Source organism: Nerophis ophidion, linkage group LG26 (genome assembly GCF_033978795.1).
Source record: "Nerophis ophidion isolate RoL-2023_Sa linkage group LG26, RoL_Noph_v1.0, whole genome shotgun sequence".
Classification (NCBI taxonomy): domain Eukaryota; kingdom Metazoa; phylum Chordata; class Actinopteri; order Syngnathiformes; family Syngnathidae; genus Nerophis; species Nerophis ophidion.
In genome coordinates this window covers 30,436,793-30,459,201 of record NC_084636.1, presented here as the reverse complement: position 1 = coordinate 30,459,201, position 22,409 = coordinate 30,436,793, and the positions used below count along the sequence as shown (strand labels likewise).

General features: G+C 37.6%; 1 protein-coding gene across 1 annotated transcript in view; it reads right to left on the bottom strand.

Moving 5' to 3' along the window:
- Positions 1-3,586: 3,586 nt before the first annotated feature.
- The window catches only part of LOC133543929 (zinc finger protein 391-like), a 40,728-nt gene continuing 21,905 nt past the window's right edge, over positions 3,587-22,409 (bottom strand). Inside the window, exon 3 of the mRNA XM_061888851.1 lies at positions 3,587-5,393. Within this exon, the coding sequence (XP_061744835.1) occupies positions 4,369-5,393 (1,025 nt within the window). The 3' untranslated portion in view covers positions 3,587-4,368. The remainder of the gene's footprint in view (positions 5,394-22,409) is intronic.

The following is a 22,409-nucleotide window of genomic DNA, read 5'->3' as shown; positions in this document are numbered from 1 at the left end:
AAAACACAATTCACTATCTTAAGAAATCGGTTCCAATGAGGGGCTAGACTTTCTCGATTTTACTACACTAAACAACACGCTCAAGACACTATTTGAAAGATCCTACCTCAATTCGGAACTTCTTTTCTCATCATGTATGTTGTGGCACACGGGCAGTCTGCGTCTTCCTCCGCTGCGGTTACACCCAGGGGACCCGCCGACAGTGCACCCGCTCACGCTTAGCGCAGCACGTCCAGGGAGCGACAAGCCTGCACTCATTTTCCAATCTGCTCACCTGGTACTAATGAGGGCATGCTCAATAAAGGACCGGTGGACCCAAGGATCGGCACAATCGGATACAGTAAGGCTTATGCTCTCTCTCTCTCTGCATTCTGACATCCTTGTTTGTTCTCCCGTGTTTTCCGCAGTGTTTCCCTTCTGTTGTCCCTGGATCTGGACTGCCTCCCTCGTTTCCCGACTCCTCGCTCGCCCCCGGACTACGACGACTCACTCCTGGCTATCGACCCCGTTTACTGTCCTGAACAATCCTGCCTGCCTTGCCCTTGTCTGACAGCACCGCATCTCCAACTCTTATGGTAAAACGCTCCAATTAAATACTTCACATAGTCTTACACCATACACACTCTTGGATTTTTGACACACACTTGTAGTTTTAGTATAGTTTATCATTATTATTTTTAGTATCATATTTATTTACTATGTATATAATAAATCTCTGTACACTACTTCCAGCTGGTGTCCGTTTGCCGTCACAGACTTTGCAAACCATAACAATGTATTTTCTAACATTTTTGTTATTGTGTAACTACAATATTGATATGATTCCTGTTTCTCCTTTAAACTTCCATAAACAGGCATGGTCACAATTTCTGACCTACAAAATACTTTATTTGGAACAATAGAGACATATGTTATGAACCTCAACAATTGGTTCAAGAATGGTATTATTTTGGGGAGTCCGCTTTTCAATAAGGAAGGTAAAAACTGTTTGAGTACCAGGAATTCCTCAACCATTTTAAGGTCAAATGTGACTCCCAAACAATTTGCCGTTGTCTTTGATGCCATTCCCACAGGTGTTGTTTTTTGGTGTACAGGGATTGTTATTCATTTATTCTCTCTGCTGTAACAATTGTGAATGATCCACTTGACACTCCTGTGGGGAAACTTTGTTTTAATCAGAAAAATACCAGGAAAATTGGCAGCTTATTCCAAAATGATTGTGTGTCTTGTCTCCTCTGGAATAATGTTGTAAAGGACATATACATCTCTACGCTGCTGATCCGCTTGAGATGGTTTCCTGTGGACGGGACTCTCGCTGCTGTCTTGGATCCGCTTGAACTGAACTCTCGCGGCTGTGTTGGAGCCACTATGGATTGAACTTTCACAGTATCATGTTAGACCCGCTCGACATCCATTGCTTTCGGTCCCCTAGAGAGGGGGGGTTGCCCACATCTGAAGTCCTCTCCAAGGTTTCTCATAGTCAGCATTGTCACTGGCGTCCCACTGGATGTCAATTCTCTCTGCCCACTGGGTGTGAGTTTTCCTTGCCCTTTTGTGGGTTCTTCCGAGGATGTTGTAGTCGTAATGATTTGTGCAGTCCTTTGAGACATTTTGTGATTTGGAGCTATATAAATAAACATTGATTGATTGATATGCTGGGTCAAAACATGGTCTCTTCTAAACAGGTTCTTACTTACCAACCAAGTCAGAGAGATTTATTTCAAAATCATTCATTGTTATTACCCTGTAAAGACTGTGATGGTTGGATACAAGAAGGACAGATCAATACTGGGGCACGTGCTCCAGTATTGATCTGTAGTGCCCCAGTAAAAATCTCAGCAATAAAAAGAAAAAATTATTTCAAAGTTTTAAGTCTACATAGCATAGACTACAGCGAACATACTACTTAGTTACTAAATACCATACTTACCATTCTAAGTCTTAGTATGGTAATTGAGTGCCACTGTATTCACTCCACATAATTAATGCGCACATGGCTAATTAATATGGTAATTTAGAAATTTTAGCTGATTATTTTGATTTTGATTTGACTCGAACTGTAACTTCTAGATGGATATCAGAAAGTTATTCGCCCATTGCAGGGATAAAGCAGCGAGTAACGGTAAAGGTAAGTGAAGTCCGAGCTAGCTAGGCAACATAAGTCTTGTCTTAAGTTAATGGTAAGTTTGCTGACGTTATTCCTTGTATCAAGACAAGCATATTCATTTGCTGTACGAGTTGTCGGGGCAATTCCCATTGAGCATGAAACAATGTTGGTAAGGGTCTGCTGGTTCTCGTCAGGACTTTTGCATTAATGATGATTTTGAGTAAGCTAGTGAGTTGAAAGATACTGCCTATGGTGCTTCTCTGGTGGTCTATCTTAAGGAATTATTTTTTTCTCCCTATCATCAAGTCGTGAGCCAAATTTTTCAATCATTCAAGTTCATTAATCGGTTTGTCGTTGACAAAAATAATCTTGTTTTGTCACCAGAAAAATGGCTACAGCTAAAACATCTGGTTTTGTTGCCAGAACTAATAGTAGCCTGTCTGTATTTGTCACCAGAAAAATGGCGTAAAATATCGGGTTCTGTTGCCCCAATTAGATTTTTTAAAAATAGATTTCCATGTCTGTCCTGACCAAGTGGAACAACAGAGTGCTGGAAAAAGGTGAGGGAGAGATGGAAATAAAATAACCCAGAGATGTAGATTTTTTTTAACTTTTGTAAATGTTCTATTTGCAGATGTTTACTGAAATAAATATTTCCAAAAGATTCATTGCTCTTCATTTTTGCTTTTATCAGTAATCGTTTGGAAGTCTAGAGTAAAGTGCAGAAGTGGGCCAAATGCATTACCGCAGTACATTTCAGGTGGTTAATCAAATATCTAGTCAACATAGTCTGACATTGAATATTTCTACTGAAACACTCTCACACACACTACTAAAATACTCTCATACACACTACTGAAACACTCACACACACTACTGAAACACTCATGCATGCCACTGAAACACTCTCATACACACTACTGAAATTTTTTTCTCTCATACACAATACTGAAATGTTTTTTCTTTCACACTGCTGAAACACTCTCATACCCACTACTGAAATGATTGTCACTCACACACATTACTGAAACACTCATAAACACTACTGAAATGCTCACACATAAATAACTGCAATGTTTTTCTATCTAACACACTATTGAAACACTCTCCCACATACTACTGAAACACTCTCATACACATAACTGAAACACTCCCATAAACACTACTGAAATGCTCTCACATAAACAACCGAAATGTTTTCCTCTCTCACACACTATTGAAACACTCTCATACACACTACTGAAATGTTTTTCTCTCACACACACTACTGAAACACTCATATACACTATTGAAATGCTCTCACATAAACAACTGAAATGTTTTTTTTATCACACACTTGTGTGTGTGATAAAAAAAAAACACTCATACACACTACTGAAATTTTAGGGTAGCAGATACAGTTTAAGTGTGGTCATTAAGTTAAGTTCTCCTGATGGAAGTCCTCTCTTTGCAGCCTCTCAATGCATTGAACAACGCTGGTAAAAAACAACTGAAAACATCCTCTTTATTGCCTCTCACTTCAAAAGATAAAGCTTGAATTTGAAAAATGAAGAAAATCAGATGAAAATACATTGTGGTTGAAGCAAGAAGTGCTTGATCGGTACCAGAAGACACATTCGGTCCACATCTTGTCTTACTGTGAGAAAATACAAGCATTTTGGACATGCGTTCAAAGACTGTATATTGGGTGAAAATGACATGAAATGTGTGAACGGTATGGCCACAAAAGACCAATGTTGTGCTAATTGTGTTTAGAGTTTGGAAAATGTTACAACTGGTCGGACAAACGCTTGTTTGGGACTGAACTACCTAATACATCAACACTCAATAATGCTATTGTTCAAAATGTTTAAAACGGAAAGTTGTAATGTAGTCATATTCCAGGTATTCCTAATAAAAAAATGCTTGTGACATGAGGCCATTTGCATGTTTATTTATTCTTTCATTAGTTTCAAGAAATTGCGGTATTTGAATCATTCCACCACTCTTCCACAAGTGGGGTCAAGATGACCTCATGCGGTTCCAATGGAATCTTCTATGAACCTTTAATTCTTAGCATCTCCGATGCAACTTTATCCTATTTAACAATACTACTGTAGCTCGTTTATTTGATTAATATTTGGAATTAATGATGCACTCATTTACAAAAATAAGATAGTGGTTTCATGTTGCTTAATTAGTAAATGCACACAATTAATTCAAAGACAAAAAAAAAACTAAATATGGGACACACCACATGCGTTTTAACAGTTTGGGTGTATTTAAATCCCTGCAGTTTCAACAGCTGTTACACATTTGTGTCTGCTGACCTGATACTTATATGTGAACCTCTTTTCGCACACAATGCAACTGAACGGTTTCTCCCCAGTGTGCGTTCTCATGTGTATCATGACATAATTTTTACTGGTGAATCTTTTTGGGCAAAACGAGCATGAAAATTGCATTTCCTCCATGTGCGATCTCATGTGTTTGGTCATAGTCTGCTTCGTGGAGAAACTCTTCCTGCACACGGCACAGGTAAAGGGTTTCTCGCCAGTGTGTTTGTGCATGTGTAGTATCATTTCCGCTTTAATCTTGAATCTTTTACCACAAACTGAGCAAGCAAAGGGATTTTCCCCTGTGTGTACCATAAGGTGTCTTTTCAGGGGACTTTGTAAAGAGAATCTTTTTGCGCAAAATGAGCAAGCATAAGGTTTCTCTCCGGTGTGCGTTCTCATGTGTAACATCATATTTTGATTCAAGGAGAACCTTTTATCGCAAACCGGGCAAGCAAATGGTTTCTCTCCAGTGTGCGTTCTCATGTGTAGTAACATATTTTGTTTTAAGGAGAATCTTTTAGCGCAAACTGAGCAAGCGAAAGGTTTCTCTCCTGTATGTGTTCTCATGTGTATTGTCAAATTACTCCTCAGTGCAAAGGATTTCCCACATTCGGAGCAGTGTTTGTTGTTAGTCTGACCTCTCGTGTCCACTTCTTGGGTGTCATCACAGTGATCGTTCTCAAAAGAGTCCGACATCACGTCGTCCATGTCTGACAGAGGAGCAAAGATTCCGTCTGGTTGGGAGTTTATGTTTTTACAACGCTTCCCGTCAACTTCGGTTATGTGTTGAGTTACAGGCTCCACCCCTCTGTTCGCCACACTGTGATGAAACGGTGAGGACTGAAGCTGCTCACACGGTTTCTCCTCTTCGTCTTTAAGGTAGGGGAGTTGTTGCTTCTTCTGCTCCACACAGGGGCTCCACTCTTGCTTCTTAGCGTCTTCAACCTTCTCTGACACCTGCTGGATGTCTGCAGGGGGGGGGGGGGGAATTAAAACACAAACAAGGTTTTATATTATAGCCTGCTAAGTTTACGCCAACTACTATCTAAATCATTTATATGGCATTTTAGCATGGAGGGAACATCATGTTTATGATTTATAGGAAAATATTGTGTATACTAACTTTTATAAATGTGTGCATCTTTGCTTTTAAATTTAGCGACGTGTACCTTTTTTGCGATTCATTTTCTCGGCCAAGATCCAAGAATAGGAGAGAATACTCTCACACAAAATAGATCTATTACGTTTAATATTTTTTTTACAAGTACAATCTATAGATATATACATACAAACATACATATACACATACTGTACATATACAATTACATACATATACATAAACTCATGCACATAATGACGTTTCATCAAACATATATTAACGTTGTTGCCCTAGAGCAGGGGTAGGGAACCTATGGCTCTAGAGCCAGATGTGGCTCTTTTGGTGACTGCATCCGGCTCTCAGATAAATCTTAGCTGACATTGCTTAACGCGATAGTTATGAATAATTTCGCTGGTAATCACAGTGCTAAAAATATAAAACATTCTCATGCATTTAAATCCTTCCATTCGTTTTCTACCGCACCTGTTCAAAAAGTCGCATTAATGGTAAGAAGTATCTTATGCTGCAGGGTCGTTCTCCCAGGAAGGCAGACGGACTACTCGGGACATGGCATTTAGGTAAAAACAGGATTTAATTTAAACCAAAAAAAAATTGCTCACAGTGGAGGCACAACTTGGGCTAAGGAACAAAGCTAACGCATAAACAGACTATGAACATAAATCGAACAAAACTTACTTGGCATGGCATGAAGCACGAAACTATGGCAAGACATGAAACAAGTCAGCACAGAGCAAGAAAAGATCCCATTGACGCCACAGGGCGACTGACTGGCAAAGACGAGCTTAAATACTGCCTCTGATTAGTGCTCGGGAAGCAGGTGAGCGGGCATTTTGTCCACCAGAGACAGGTGGACAAAATGTCATTTTCACACAATATACACTCTTTGAACGCATGTCCAAAATGCTTGTATTTTCTCACAGTAAGACAAGATGTGGACCGAAGGTGTCTTCTGGTACCGATCAAGCACTTCTTGCTTCAACCACAATGTATTTCCATCTGATTTTCTTCATTTTTCAAATTCAAGCTTTATCTTTTGAAGTGAGAGGCAATAAAGAGGATGTTTTGCAGTTGTTTTTACCAGTGTTGTTCAATGCATTGAGAGGCTGCAAAGAGAGGACTTCCATCAGGACAACTTAACTTACCCAGAACTTAATGACCACACTCAAACTGTATCTGCTACCCTAAAATTTCAGTAGTGTGTATGAGTGTTTTTTTTTTTTATCACACACACAAGTGTGTGATAAAAAAAACATTTCAGTTGTTTATGTGAGAGCATTTCAATAGTGTATATGAGTGTTTCAGTAGTGTATGTGAGAGAAAAACATTTCAGTAGTGTGTATGAGAGTGTTTCAATAGTGTGTGAGAGAGGAAAACATGTCGGTTGTTTATGTGAGAGCATTTCAATAGTGTATATGAGTGTTTCAGTAGTGTATGTGAGAGAAAAACATTTCAGTAGTGTGTATGAGAGTGTTTCAACAGCTGTTACACATTTGTGTGAGACAGGTGGACAAAATGAGTAGCCAAGGAAACCAGACAAGGGAGTGGGAAAAAAACCAGGAACTTAAAGAGTCCAAATGACAAACAGCACATGGCCAAACAAAAACATGATCAACAGACATGACATTTGATTTATTATTGGTTAGCTTCAGAATAACAACGTTGTTAAAAAGAATAAGAGACTTATTGTACCCTAAAAATGTTGGTCTTACTTAAAAATGCACACATTTAGTTGTATTCAGTGTTAAAAAATATGATACGACTCTCACGGAAATACATTTTAAAATATTTGGCTTTCATGGCTCTCTCAGCCGGAAAAGGGTTGCCGACCCCTGCCCTAGAGGAAACTGGGTAACACATGGCACACTGACAAAGCTTAACCTATGTTTACTATAACAATCTACAAGGTTTTTATAGTCAGCGTCTCTTTCTTCGCCTCCATTTATCTGCTTTCTTTTGTATTTGAAGTTATCATTCCATATATGTGTTGTTGCATTTGAACAATTGTATTATTGCTAATAGAGGTGATTATTGTCATTATTCATTATAAATAGTGCGATTTCTATTGGTATTTGCATTGCTCCATTTGTAGTGTAATAATGTTCATTGTCATTTATGTATTATTTATTTCACTAACTGCTACTTTGTTGTCATTTTCACCATCAAAATTGTTCGTATTCTAATTTGCAGTGCGTATACAAAACGTGGCTGAGGGGGGTTGGTTAAGTTGTTTTAGAGGGCTTTGAAGGCAATAATGGTGACTCCCATTAGCCGCATTTTGCAAGTGTTTTATTATATTTAGAATCCTAAAAAAAAAAAAAAAATCATCGACAGAATGCCAAGAGAAAGCAGTAATCAGAGCAAAGGGTGGCTATTTTGAAGAAACTAGAATATAAAACATGTTTTCAGTTATTTCACCTTTTTCTGTTAATCAATCAATCAATCAATGTTTATTTATATAGCCCCAAATCACAAATGTCTCAAAGGACTGCACAAATCATTACGACTACAACATCCTCGGAAGAACCCACAAAAGGGCAAGGAAAACTCACACCCAGTGGGCAGGGAGAATTCACATCCAGTGGGACGCCAGTGACAATGCTGACTATGAGAAACCTTGGAGAGGACCTCAGATGTGGGCAACCCCCCCCCTCTAGGGGACCGAAAGCAATGGATGTCGAGCGGGTCTAACATGATACTGTGAAAGTTCAATCCATAGTGGCTCCAACACAGCCGCGAGAGTTCAGTTCAAAGCGGATCCAAGACAGCAGCGAGAGTCCCGTCCACAGGAAACCATCTCAAGCGGAGGCGGATCAGCAGCGTAGAGATGTCCCCAACCGATACAGGCGAGCGGTCCATCCTGGGTCTCGACTCATGGTCATCGGACCGGACCCCCTCCACAAGGGAGGCGGGGACATAGGAGAAAGAAAAGAAGCGGCAGATCAACTGGTCTAAAAAGGAGGTCTATTTAAAGGCTAGAGTATAGTATATAGAGTAAGGCTTAAGTACATAACTCCACATGTGTTCATTCATAGTTTTGATGACTTCAGTGACAATCTACAATGTAAATAGTCATGAAAATTACAAAAAAAATGCATTAAATGAGGACTTGAAGGTGTGTCCAAACTTTTGGCCTGTACTGTATGTTGTGTTCAATCAATCAATCAATGTTTACTTATATAGCCCTAAATCACTAGTGTCTCAAAGGGCTGCACAAACCACTACGACATCCTCGGTAGGCCCACATAAGGGCAAGGAAAACTCACACCCAGTGGGACGTCGGTGACAATGAGGACTATGAGAACCTTGGAGAGGAGGAAAGCAATGGATGTCGAGCGGGTCTAACATGATACTGTGAAAGTTCAATCCATAGTGGCTCCAACACAACCGCGAGAGTTCAGTTCAAGCGGATCCAAGACAGCAGCGAGAGTCCCGTCCACAGGAAACCATCTCAAGCGGATCAGCAGCGTAAAGATGTCCCCAACCGATACAGGCGAGCGGTCCATCCTGGGTCTCGACTCTGGACAGCCAGTACTTCATCCATGGTCATCGGACCGGACCCCCTCCACAAGGGAGGGGGGGACATAGGAGAAAGAAAAGAAGCGGCAGATCAACTGGTCTAAAAAGGAGGTCTATTTAAAGGCTAGAGTATAGTATATAGAGTAAGGCTTAAGTACATAACTCCACATGTGTTCATTCATAGTTTTGATGACTTCAGTGACAATCTACAATGTAAATAGTCATGAAAATGACAAAAAAAATGCATTAAATGAGGACTTGAAGGTGTGTCCAAACTTTTGGCCTGTACTGTATGTTGTGTTCAATCAATCAATCAATGTTTACTTATATAGCCCTAAATCACTAGTGTCTCAAAGGGCTGCACAAACCACCACGACATCCTCGGTAGGCCCACATAAGGGCAAGGAAAACTCACACCCAGTGGGACGTCGGTGACAATGATGACTATGAGAACCTTGGAGAGGAGGAAAGCAATGGATGTCGAGCGGGTCTAACATGATACTGTGAAAGTTCAATCCATAATGGATCCAACACAGTCGCGAGAGTCCAGTCCAAAGCGGATCCAACACAGCAGCGAGAGTCCCGTTCATAGCGGAGCCAGCAGGAAACCATCCCAAGCGGAGGCGGATCAGCCGCGCAGAGATGTCCCGAGCCGATACACAGGCAAGCAGTACATGGCCACCGGATCGGACCGGACCCCCTCCACAAGGGAGAGTGGGACATAGGAGAAAAAGAAAAGAAACGGCAGATCAACTGGTCTAAAAAGGGAGTCTATTTAAAGGCTAGAGTATACAAATGAGTTTTAAGATGAGACTTAAATGCTTCTACTGAGGTAGCATCTCGAACTGTTACCGGGAGGGCATTCCAGAGTACTGGAGCCCGAAATGAAAACGCTCTATAGCCCGCAGACTTTTTTTGGGCTTTGGGAATCACTAATAAGCCGGAGTCCTTTGAACGCAGATTTCTTGCCGGGACATATGGTACACATGGTGTTAAACCACAAATGGTAACATAAGCTGGCCTGTGGTTTTTCTTCAACTGGACTTTATAGGCCAGAAATGTGCAGGGACATAACGGAAAGGGACAGAAAGTGTGGTGGGGGCGTGTCCCCCAGTTTTAGACTTAGACAAACTTTAATGATCCACAAAGGAAATTGTTCCACACAGTAGCTCAGTTCCAAAGGATGGAAAGTGTAAATGCAGGTATAAAATAGACAAAAAATGTACAGTAGTAGAAATATAAAATATAACATATATGTAATATTTACATAATATATGTACAGTATACTGCGATGAGGTGGCGACTTGTCCAGGGTGTACCCCGCCTTCCGCCCGATTGTAGCTGAGATAGGCGCCAGCGCCCCCCGTGACCCCAAAAGGGAATAAGCGGTAGAAAATGGATGTACAGTATATGCTATATACTGATATATATATCGTTATTTATATATAATTGTAGATTGTTTTGTTTAATGACAACAGAATCCAGAAGTTGTTGTTTCTCTTTTTTTTTTCTTCTCCTCGAACTATGCAACCGACCATGTGTTTCTTCCACAGCAGCTTTTATTTTTATTTATTTTTTTTATTTCTCTGTTTTGTGTAGTTTTAATTCTGGGCTTTTACTTGTAACTGTATTGAGTTTGTGTACCCCAGGAAGACTAGTTGGTTGTTGTGGCAACCGGCTAAAGGGTATTCTTAATAAAGATTAAAATCAAATCAAATCGCTGCTTTATTGACGCTCTCCGCATTTTTACTTGACACATTTTTTGACGGACAAAACAAGCGTTCTGTTGGCTTCCGGCTTTCCATTTTCATTAGTTTCTCTTTGCGGCTAGTAAACAAGCAAGATTAAAAAGCAAATGTTAGAAGTGGAATCAAAAGGACCTCATTTTTGGTGTTTTATGCGTTTTATCACAGAAAAAGGTTGGAATTGGGGGTTGAATTAACAAAATGATTCCCGAAGCTGCTGCTCACTGCTCCCCTCACCTCCCAGGGGGTGATCAGGGGTGATGGGTCAAATGCAGCAAATAATTTCGCCACACCAAGTGTGTGTGTGACAATCATTGGTACTTTAACTTGAACTTAACACGGCCGGTAGGAGGCCACGGGTAAGATCCAGGACTTTTTGGGAAGACTATGTCTCCCTGTTGGCCTGGGAACGCCTCGGGATTCCCCGGGAGGAGCTGGACGAAGTGGCTTAGGCTACTGCCCCCGCGACCCGACCTTGGATAAGCGGAAGAAGATGGATGGATGGATGGATGGACGTTAACATTTTCCAGGGAAATAAAAATGTACATTATGTCCACAAACAACTGATCTCGATCCATTTATGTATTCAATAATTTATTAGTGTCAGAGTTAATTGGTGACAAACCCCAATTGAACAGGAAAACATGATTTAATTAAAATATTAGAACAAGAACGAACCACAGGGGTACAACCAAAAGCGCGCACGAGGCGGATAACAAACTAAGGGAGCTAGCATGGGAGCTAGAAAATAAAAAGGGACTTTAGCATGGAAGCCGGCAAAAATCGAGCAGGAAACAGAAGTCCATCCATCCATCCATTTTCTACCGCTTATTCCCTTTCGGGGTCGCGGGGGGCGCTGGCGCCTATCTCAGCTACAATCGGGCGGAAGGCAGGGTACACCCTGGACAAGTCGCCACCTCATCGCAGGGCCAACACAGATAGACAGACAACATTCACACACTAGGGCCAATTTAGTGTTGCCAATCAACCTATCCCCAGGTGCATGTCTTTGGAAGTGGGAGGAAGCCGGAGTACCCGGAGGGAACCCACGCATTCACGGGGAGAACATGCAAACTCCACACAGAAAGATCCCGAGCCTGGATTTGAACCCAGGACTGCGGGAACTTCGTATTGTGAGGCAGACGCACTAACCCCTCTGCCACCGTGAAGCCGGAAACAGAAGTCGTACTTGTAAAATGAAAAAAACTAACTGGCAGGGAATAAAAAAAACAGTAAGCTACAAACATCAAACAAATGTAGCTTACCGCTACGCTCCAAAGATACGGCAAGGTACGACACGACAGGAGCGATAATACATGACAAGAAGTGACATCGACAAATCAATAATCCAGCACTGACTGGAAGACAAAGCAGGTACAAATAGGAGCGGGCTGATTGACACCAGGTGTGGCCAGGTGCTAATCAGCCGCAGCTGAGGGGAAACAAAGCACAGGAAGCTGAACCAAAATAAGAGTGCTGACAGGAACTAAGGACAGGAAATACTAAACACACAGAGGAAAAACTCAAACACAAACAAACTGTCAGTGGCAAGCCTCACAATGATCCATAAAGAGTTCACTTCAATGCTAAATTGGGCTGTCAAAGTGAACGCAATGACAAGTTGACCAAAATGATTGCCGCTGTAAAAATATGTTTGTGTCCATTCCGTGTTGAGCAGTTCAAAAAAAGTGTCATTTTTAATAAACAAACATTTGCGGAAAGCACACAAATTGTCCAACCGTATTCAGATTGTATTTCAAACTTGAAAATGAGCCGTTGAATCTCATTTGATACTTAAAATTAACAAACAAACAGCTGCAAATAATTGCAAAATAACAGACAAAATGCAATTAGTTTATAAATAAAAATTTTCATCGTGTGACAGCCCGAACACTAAGATGTCAATCAATCGCTAAACCAGGCTTGTCCAAAGTGCAGCCCGAGGGCCATTTGTGGCCCCAACTAATTTGTTAATGCCCCATTCTACAAAATACTATAATAAAAATCTAAAACATAAAAAAAAGTGTAATAAAAGAGTAAACAGTGACATGTAACAATAAAAAGTTGCAATGTTGACACTAATAACACGAAGCTGGCATGCGGACTGTTTTTGACCTGCTGAAGGCTTCAAGTACTTCACTGCAACAATTTGACTTTCAAATATTTTGGGGGGATAATATTGCATATTTTGTGCCAAACAAAGTTTTCTTGCACAAAAAGGGCATCAAACAAACAAAAAAGTATGGGAAAAAAATGATAAAATCTTATAATCAAAAGATCTACAGACTTAAGTGTTAAAAGTAAAAAAATAAATAAATATACATTTGGTTTATTTTCAACACTTTTTTTTTTTTAATTGTTATGAATTATTGACCTATTTAGGGTTCCAGTTACTTCACGTCAATTTTGACATAAAGGCCACAAACATAAAAAGAAAAGAAAAAAAAAACGTTACAACGACAGATTTAAGCGTTAAATGCGTTATTTCTAACATTTTTATGACTGAGACCCTTCCGGAGACCGGGGACCAAACTTAAGGAAAGCCATAAAGGCAACAAAAAAAAAAAACAATAACTATTGTATGGCTTTTAAATAAGAATAATATCAAAATGGCCCCCGCATATTTTGATTTCTGTCTGCAGCCCTCAGTGGAAAAAGTTTGGACACACTTTCAAATATTTTGGGGGGATAATATTGCATATTTTGTGCCAAACAAAGTTTTCTTGCACAAAAAGGGCATCAAACAAACAAAAAAGTATGGGAAAAAATGATAAAATCTTATAATCAAAAGATCTACAGACTTAAGTGTTAAAAGTAAAAAAAAAAATATATATACATTTGGCTTATTTTCAACACTTTTTTTTTTTATTGTTATGAATTATTGACCTATTTAGGGTTCCAATTACTTCACGTCAAATATTCCACTTTGAAATGTTTTGGGGGAAAATGTTGCATATTTTGTGTGTTTGCCATATTAATAATGGTTTTGACATAAAGGCCACAAACATAAAAAGAAAAAAAAAAAAAACGTTACAACGACAGATTTAAGCGTTAAATGCGTTATTTCTAACATTTTTATGACTGAGACCCTTCCGGAGACCGGGGACCAAACTTAAGGAAAGCCATAAAGGCAACAAAAAAAAAACCATAACTATTGCATTGCTTTTAAATAAGAATAATATCAAAATGGCCCCCGCATATTTTGATTTCTGTCTGCAGCCCTCAGTGGAAAAAGTTTGGACACACTTTCAAATATTTTGGGGGGATAATATTGCATATTTTGTGCCAAACAAAGTTTTCTTGCACAAAAAGGGCATCAAACAAACCAAAAAGTATGGAAAAAAATGATAAAATCTTATAATCAAAAGATCTACAGACTTAAGTGTTAAAAGTAAAAAAATGAATAAATATACATTTGGCTTATTTTCAACACTTTTAAAAAATTTTTTATTGTTATGAATTATTGACCTATTTAGGGTTCCAATTACTTCACGTCAAATATTCCACTTTGAAATGTTTTGGGGGAAAATGTTGCATATTTTGTGTGTTTGCCATATTAATAATGGTTTTGACATAAAGGCCACAAACATAAAAAGAAAAGAAAAAAAAAAAAAAGACGTTATAACGACAGACAGACCTGAAGTTGATCTCGAGATTTAAGCGTTAAATGCGTTATTTCTAACATTTTTATGACTGAGACCCTTCCGGAGACCGGGGACCAAACTTAAGGAAAGCCATAAAGGCAACAAAAAAAAACCCATAACTATTGCATTGCTTTTAAATAAGAATAATATCAAAATGGCCCCCGCATATTTTGATTTCTGTCTGCAGCCCTCAGTGGAAAAAGTTTGGACACACTTTCAAATATTTTGGGGGGATAATATTGCATATTTTGTGCCAAACAAAGTTTTCTTTCACAAAAAGGGCATCAGACAAACAAAAAAGCATGGAAAAAAATGATAAAATCTTATAATCAAAAGATCTACAGACTTAAGTGTTAAAAGTAAAAAAAAAAAAAAATATATACGTTTGGCTTATTTTCAACACTTTTTTTTTTATTGTTATGAATTATTGACCTATTTAGGGTTCCAATTACTTCACGTCAAATATTCCACTTTGAAATGTTTTGGGGGAAAATGTTGCATATTTTGTGTGTTTGCCATATTAATAATGGTTTTGACATAAAGGCCACAAACATAAAATGAAAAGAAAAAAAAAACGTTATAACGACAGACAGACCTGAAGTTGATCTCGAGATTTAAGCGTTAAATGCGTTATTTCTAACATTTTTATGACTGAGACCCTTCCGGAGACCGGGGACCAAACTTAAGGAAAGCCATAAAGGCAACAAAAAAAAAAAACAATAACTATTGTATTGCTTTTAAATAAGAATAATATCAAAATGGCCCCCGCATATTTTGATTTCTGTCTGCAGCCCTCAGTGGAAAAAGTTTGGACACACTTTCAAATATTTTGGGGGGATAATATTGCATATTTTGTGCCAAACAAAGTTTTCTTGCACAAAAAGGGCATCAAACAAACAAAAAAGTATGGGAAAAAATGATAAAATCTTATAATCAAAAGATCTACAGACTTAAGTGTTAAAAGTAAAAAAAAAAATATATATACATTTGGCTTATTTTCAATACTTTTTTTTTTTATTGTTATGAATTATTGACCTATTTAGGGTTCCAATTACTTCACGTCAAATATTCCACTTTGAAATGTTTTGGGGGAAAATGTTGCATATTTTGTGTGTTTGCCATATTAATAATGGTTTTGACATAAAGGCCACAAACATAAAAAGAAAAGAAAAAAAAAAAAAAGACGTTATAACGACAGACAGACCTGAAGTTGATCTCGAGATTTAAGCGTTAAATGCGTTATTTCTAACATTTTTATGACTGAGACCCTTCCGGAGACCGGGGACCAAACTTAAGGAAAGCCATAAAGGCAACAAAAAAAAACCCATAACTATTGCATTGCTTTTAAATAAGAATAATATCAAAATGGCCCCCGCATATTTTGATTTCTGTCTGCAGCCCTCAGTGGAAAAAGTTTGGACACACTTTGAAATATTTTGGGGGGATAATATTGCATATTTTGTGCCAAACAAAGTTTTCTTTCACAAAAAGGGCATCAAACAAACAAAAAAGTATGGGAAAAAAATGATAAAATCTTATAATCAAAAGATCTACAGACTTAAGTGGTAAAAGTAAAAAAATAAATAAATATACATTTGGCTTATTTTCAACACTTTTTTTAAATTTTTTATTGTTATGCATTATTGACTTATTTAGGGTTCCAATTACTTCACGTCAATTTTGACATAAAGGCCACAAACATAAAAAGAAAAAAACGTTATAACGACAGACAGACCTGAAGTTGATCTCGAGATTTAAGCGTTAAATGCGTTATTTCTAACATTTTTATGACTGAGACCCTTCCGGAGACCGGGGACCAAACTTAAGGAAAGCCATAAAGGCAACAAAAAAAAAACCCAATAACTATTGTATTGCTTTTAAATAAGAATAATATCAAAATGGCCCCCGCATATTTTGATTTCTGTCTGCAGCCCTCAGTGGAAAAAGTTTGGACACACTTTCAAATATTTTGGGGGGATAATATTGCATATTTTGTGCCAAACAAAGTTTTCTTGTACAAAAAGGGCATCAAACAAACCAAAAAGTATGGAAAAAATGATAAAATCTTATAATCAAAAGATCTACAGACTTAAATGTTAAAAGTTAAAAAAATAAATAAATATACATTTGGTTTATTTTCAACACTTTTTTTTTTTAATTGTTATGAATTATTGACCTATTTAGGGTTCCAATTACTTCACGTCAAATATTCCACTTTGAAATGTTTTGGGGGAAAATGTTGCATATTTTGTGTGTTTGCCATATTAATAATGGTTTTGACATAAAGGCCACAAACATAAAAAGAAAAGAAAAAAAAAACATTATAACGACAGATTTAAGCGTTAAAAGCGTTATTTCTAACATTTTTATGACTGAGACCCTTCCGGAGACCGGGGACCAAACTTAAGGAAAGCCATAAAGGCAACAAAAAAAAACAATAACTATTGTATGGCTTTTAAATAAGAATAATATCAAAATGGCCCCCGCATTTTTGATTTCTGTCTGCAGCCCTCAGTGGAAAAAGTTTGGACACACTTTCAAATATTTTGGGGGGATAATATTTCATATTTTGTGCCAAACAAAGTTTTCTTTCACAAAAAGGGCATCAAACAAACAAAAAAGTATGGGAAAAAATGATAAAATCTTATAATCAAAAGATCTACGGACTTAAGTGTTAAAAGTAAAAAAATAAATAAATATACATTTGGCTTATTTTCCACACTTTTTTTTTTTTTATTGTTATGAATTATTGACCTATTTAGGGTTCCAATTACTTCACGTCAAATATTCCACTTTGAAATGTTTTGGGGGAAAATGTTGCATATTTTGTGTGTTTGCCATATTAATAATGGTTTTGACATAAAGGCCACAAACATAAAATGAAAAGAAAAAAAAAACGTTATAACGACAGACAGACCTGAAGTTGATCTCGAGATTTAAGCGTTAAATGCGTTATTTCTAACATTTTTATGACTGAGACCCTTCCGGAGACCGGGGACCAAACTTAAGGAAAGCCATAAAGGCAACAAAAAAAAAAAACAATAACTATTGTATTGCTTTTAAATAAGAATAATATCAAAATGGCCCCCGCATATTTTGATTTCTGTCTGCAGCCCTCAGTGGAAAAAGTTTGGACACACTTTCAAATATTTTGGGGGGATAATATTGCATATTTTGTGCCAAACAAAGTTTTCTTGCACAAAAAGGGCATCAAACAAACAAAAAAGTATGGGAAAAAATGATAAAATCTTATAATCAAAAGATCTACAGACTTAAGTGTTAAAAGTAAAAAAAAAAATATATATACATTTGGCTTATTTTCAATACTTTTTTTTTTTATTGTTATGAATTATTGACCTATTTAGGGTTCCAATTACTTCACGTCAAATATTCCACTTTGAAATGTTTTGGGGGAAAATGTTGCATATTTTGTGTGTTTGCCATATTAATAATGGTTTTGACATAAAGGCCACAAACATAAAAAGAAAAAAAAAACGTTATAACGACAGATTTAAGCGTTAAATGCGTTATTTCTAACATTTTTATGACTGAGACCCTTCCGGAGACCAGGGACCAAACTTAAGGAAAGCCATAAAGGCAACAAAAAAAAAACAATAACTATTGCATTGCTTTTAAATAAGAATAATATCAAAATGGCCCCCGCATATTTTGATTTCTGTCTGCAGCCCTCAGTGGAAAAAGTTTGGACACACTTTCAAATATTTTGGGGGGATAATATTGCATATTTTGTGCCAAACAAAGTTTTCTTGCACAAAAAGGGCATCAAACAATCAAAAAAGTATGGAAAAAAATGATGAAATCTTATAATCAAAAGATCTACAGACTTAAGTGTTAAAAGTAAAAAAAATAAATAAATATACATTTGGCTTATTTTCAACACTTTTTTTTTTTTTAATTGTTATGAATTATTGACCTATTTAGGGTTCCAATTACTTCACGTCAAATATTCCACTTTGAAATGTTTTGGGGGAAAATGTTGCATATTTTGTGTGTTTGCCATATTAATAATGGTTTTGACATAAAGGCCACAAACATAAAAAGAAAAAAAAAACGTTATAACGACAGATTTAAGCGTTAAATGCGTTATTTCTAACATTTTTATGACTGAGACCTTTCCGGACACCAGGGACCAAACTTAAGGAAAGCCATAAAGGCAACAAAAAAAAAACAATAACTATTGCATTGCTTTTAAATAAGAATAATATCAAAATGGCCCCCGCATATTTTGATTTCTGTCTGCAGCCCTCAGTGGAAAAAGTTTGGACACCCCTGCGCTAAACTGACTGTAATATGGAATTCGATCAGCAGAGGGACTCATAGCCTAAATAATGTTAATGTAAATTCAACAAAGAAGATAATTTAAGGCTGCAATCAGTGACATGAGAAGCTCATTATTTACACGATAAAGTCTCGTCATTTTTTAAATGAACGACACATTTATGGGTTTACTTTCAAACGTTGGGAAAAAAAGCTCCGTGCATAGAGCTGACAGCACAGGCCGGCTATGAGGCTCCTTATCCGGCTAAGGAGGAGAGGACGGCACGGAGGTAGCTCAACATTACGATCATCGATGTTTCGTAATATATCACAAACGTAAGTGCGACGCAACACCAAAGCTATAAATGCCCGGCGTAACATGTTTTATTTTATTTTATTTTTTAATCTATACATTACTTATAAATTCAAAAAGTCACTGTTTCTGCCGCCATGTTGAAATATATATTTCAGAGCTGGACGCGCAAAGCATCTTGGGAGTTAGAATAGTGAAGGGGTGTCCAAACTTTTTCCACTTAGGGCCGCAGACTGAAAAAGCAAGCGGGGGGGCATTTTGACATTTTTATTTTATTTTAAAAACCAATTCAATAAATATACATTAAATATACATTTAAATATACATTTAAAACCCCAAAGGGTTTTGGTCAAAAAAAAAATTAAAAATGTGTCATTATTCAATATTATTTAGTTTTATTGTTATTCAAGTTTTAAATCTCCAGATCAACAACATTAGGTCTTTTTTTCAATATAATGATTTTACAGATTTAAATTGTATGCTCTTTTTGTCAAAGAAAACCCCGTTTTTGGATGGAAAAAAACCCCACAAAATATACAATATTATCACCCAATATTTTTTTCAAGTGGAATATTTGAGATTATATAATTGGAGCCTTAAAAATGTCAATAACTAAGAACACAATCAATTTTAGTTCATTATTATTTTTTGAGCATTGACACTTAAAAATAAATCACACTAAAATTATTGGGGATCCAAAAGGGTCCTACTCATTAATGCAGTGTTTTTCAACCTTTTTTGAGGCGAGGCACATTTTTGTCATTCACCAGCAGAAAATGTAACTCGTCGTGCGTTATTTTGAGTTTGTTGGTGTCTTCCTGTGTGTGATGCTTTAGTTTTTGGCTTGCACTCTTATTTTGGTGGCCTTTCCTGTTTTGTGGGTGTTTTCCTGTAGCAGCTTCATGTCTTCCTGCACCTGCTTTGTGTTAGCGTGCCAGGCTATTTACATTGTTGCGATCCTTCTTTGTGTGGACATTGTTAATTATCACGTCCCCGTACGGATGTACTTTGTGGACGCCGTAAGTTTTTGCTGTCGTCCAACATTCCGTCTTTGTTTACTTTGTAGCAAGTTCAGTTTGACTTTCGTTTTGCAAAGTCTTTTCCTTTCCCTTTTGTTCATTTTGGGTTTAATCATTACATACCTTTTTTACCTGCACGCTGTGCTCTGTATATTGGGATCACAACAAACCATCCTAGTCTCACCCGACAATTCCGACTTTTACAAAGCAATTAACTACCTGCTGCCGAGTTCTTCTCAGCACAGACACTAAGCAACGGCACATTATTGGCAGATTATAATTATCAGTTTGCAAAAAATTTTGGGGGGACCAATTAGGTGAAGTTGCATAATTTCCCACGGCACACCAGGCAATATCTCATGGCGCACTAGTGTGCCGCGGCACAGTGGTTGAAAAACACTGCATTAAAGTGTTAAAAAATAAATTATACATTTTTTTACTGTTTACTTTAAACACAATAATCTCCGTCAATTTTAGGCCCTTCTTTAAAAAAAGACAGCTCAGTTTTTTATAAGGCAAACACAAAATATGCAAGATTTTCTCCCAAAAAGTATCTCAAAAGTGGAAAATTTAACGTGACGTAATTGGAGCCTCGAATAGGTCAATAATTCATAACGACATTGATTTTGATTCATTATTATTTTTTGAAGAAAGAAACAGCCTGCATGGCAGCTTTGTGTTATTAGAGTAAACATTGCAACATTTTCTTGTTACATTTCACTCGTTTGCTCCGTTATACCACTTTTTACGTTTAAAAAAAATTTCCAATCGTATTTTTAAAATGTGCCTTGAGGCCGTTAAAAATGTACCTGCGGGCCGCACTTTGAACACCCCTGAAATAATTGGAATAAATAAGAATAATATACAAGCACACTTCCAATTGTGTCACTTAACAGGAGGAGTACTTTACACAACATAAACATGCATTTAACAAGGAATGTTAAATAAAAAAAAATAATGATGAGGCAGTAAAATTTAGAAGTCTCTAATAACAGGCCCTGCGATGAGGTGGCGACTTGTCCAGGGTGTACACCGCCTTCCGCCCGATTGTAGCTGAGATAGGCGCCAGCGCCCCCGCGACCCCAAAAGGGAATAAGCGGTAGAAAATGGATGGATGGATGGATGGATAATAACAGGCCAGCAAGGCCTTCTCTGCTGGCCTAACATAACCAGAAATCATTATCATAATTAAAGATACCATTTTTATTTTGATAAATATCTAAAATTAATCATATTATTTTCATGTCATATTATGCACATTCCAGTGCTGTTTTTAGTTTAGTTTGTATCCAATCAGAATTCAGCTAGTTTATGTAGCCATGCTGTGAATGACCCCATGCATGCTCCTTTTCATCCAAAACATCAGGGGTCGGGAACCTTTTTGGCTGAGAGAGCCATAAAATCCAAATATTGTAAAATGTATTTCTGTAAGAGCCACATAATATTTTTTTTTAACACTTAATACAATGTGTGCATTTTTAAGTAAGACAAACATGTTTAGAGTATAATACGTCTCTTGTTCTTTTGAATAACATTGTTATTCTGAAGCTAAGCAATTATAAATTAAATACTTCTTTCCGTTATTGCGACCCTCCTGTACCCCGAAGGACAGCTGGGGTTGGCTGAGCCACCTGCAACCTTGAACAGGTGCGGTAGGAAACGGATGGATGGATTACAATGTTTGATTATTTGAACGTTATTTTTAACACTGTTACTTCCAGCGGATTCATTCATTACTTATCGTGTTAAAGGGGAACATTCTCACCAAACCTATGTAAGCGTCAATATATACCTTGATGTTGCAGAAAAAAAGACCATGTATTTTTTTAACCGATTTCCGAACTCTAAATGGGTGAATTTTGGCAAATTAAACGCCTTTCTGTTTATCGGTCTTTTAGCGATAACGTCAGAACGTGACGTCACTGAGGTAATACAGCCGCCATTTTCATCTCAGCTCTGTTATTTTCCGTTTTTTCGCCTATTTTTTGGAACCTTGGAGACATCATGCCTCGTCAGTGTGTTGTCGGAGGGTGTAACAACACTAACAGGGAGGGATTCAAGTTGCACCACTGGCAAGAAATCTGCCGCCAGACCCCCATTGAATGTACCAAAGTGTCTTCACGTTTGACCGGCGATGCTAAGACAGACATGGCACAGAGATGTATGGATAACCTGCAGATGCATTTGCAACGATTACGTCAACGAAATCACAAAAGTGAGTTTTGTTGATGTTGTTGACTTATGTGCTAATCAGACATATTTGGTCACGGCGTGACTGCCAGCTAATCGATGCTAACATGCTATGCTATTTATGCTAGCTGTATGTACATTTGAAACTACATACCCACA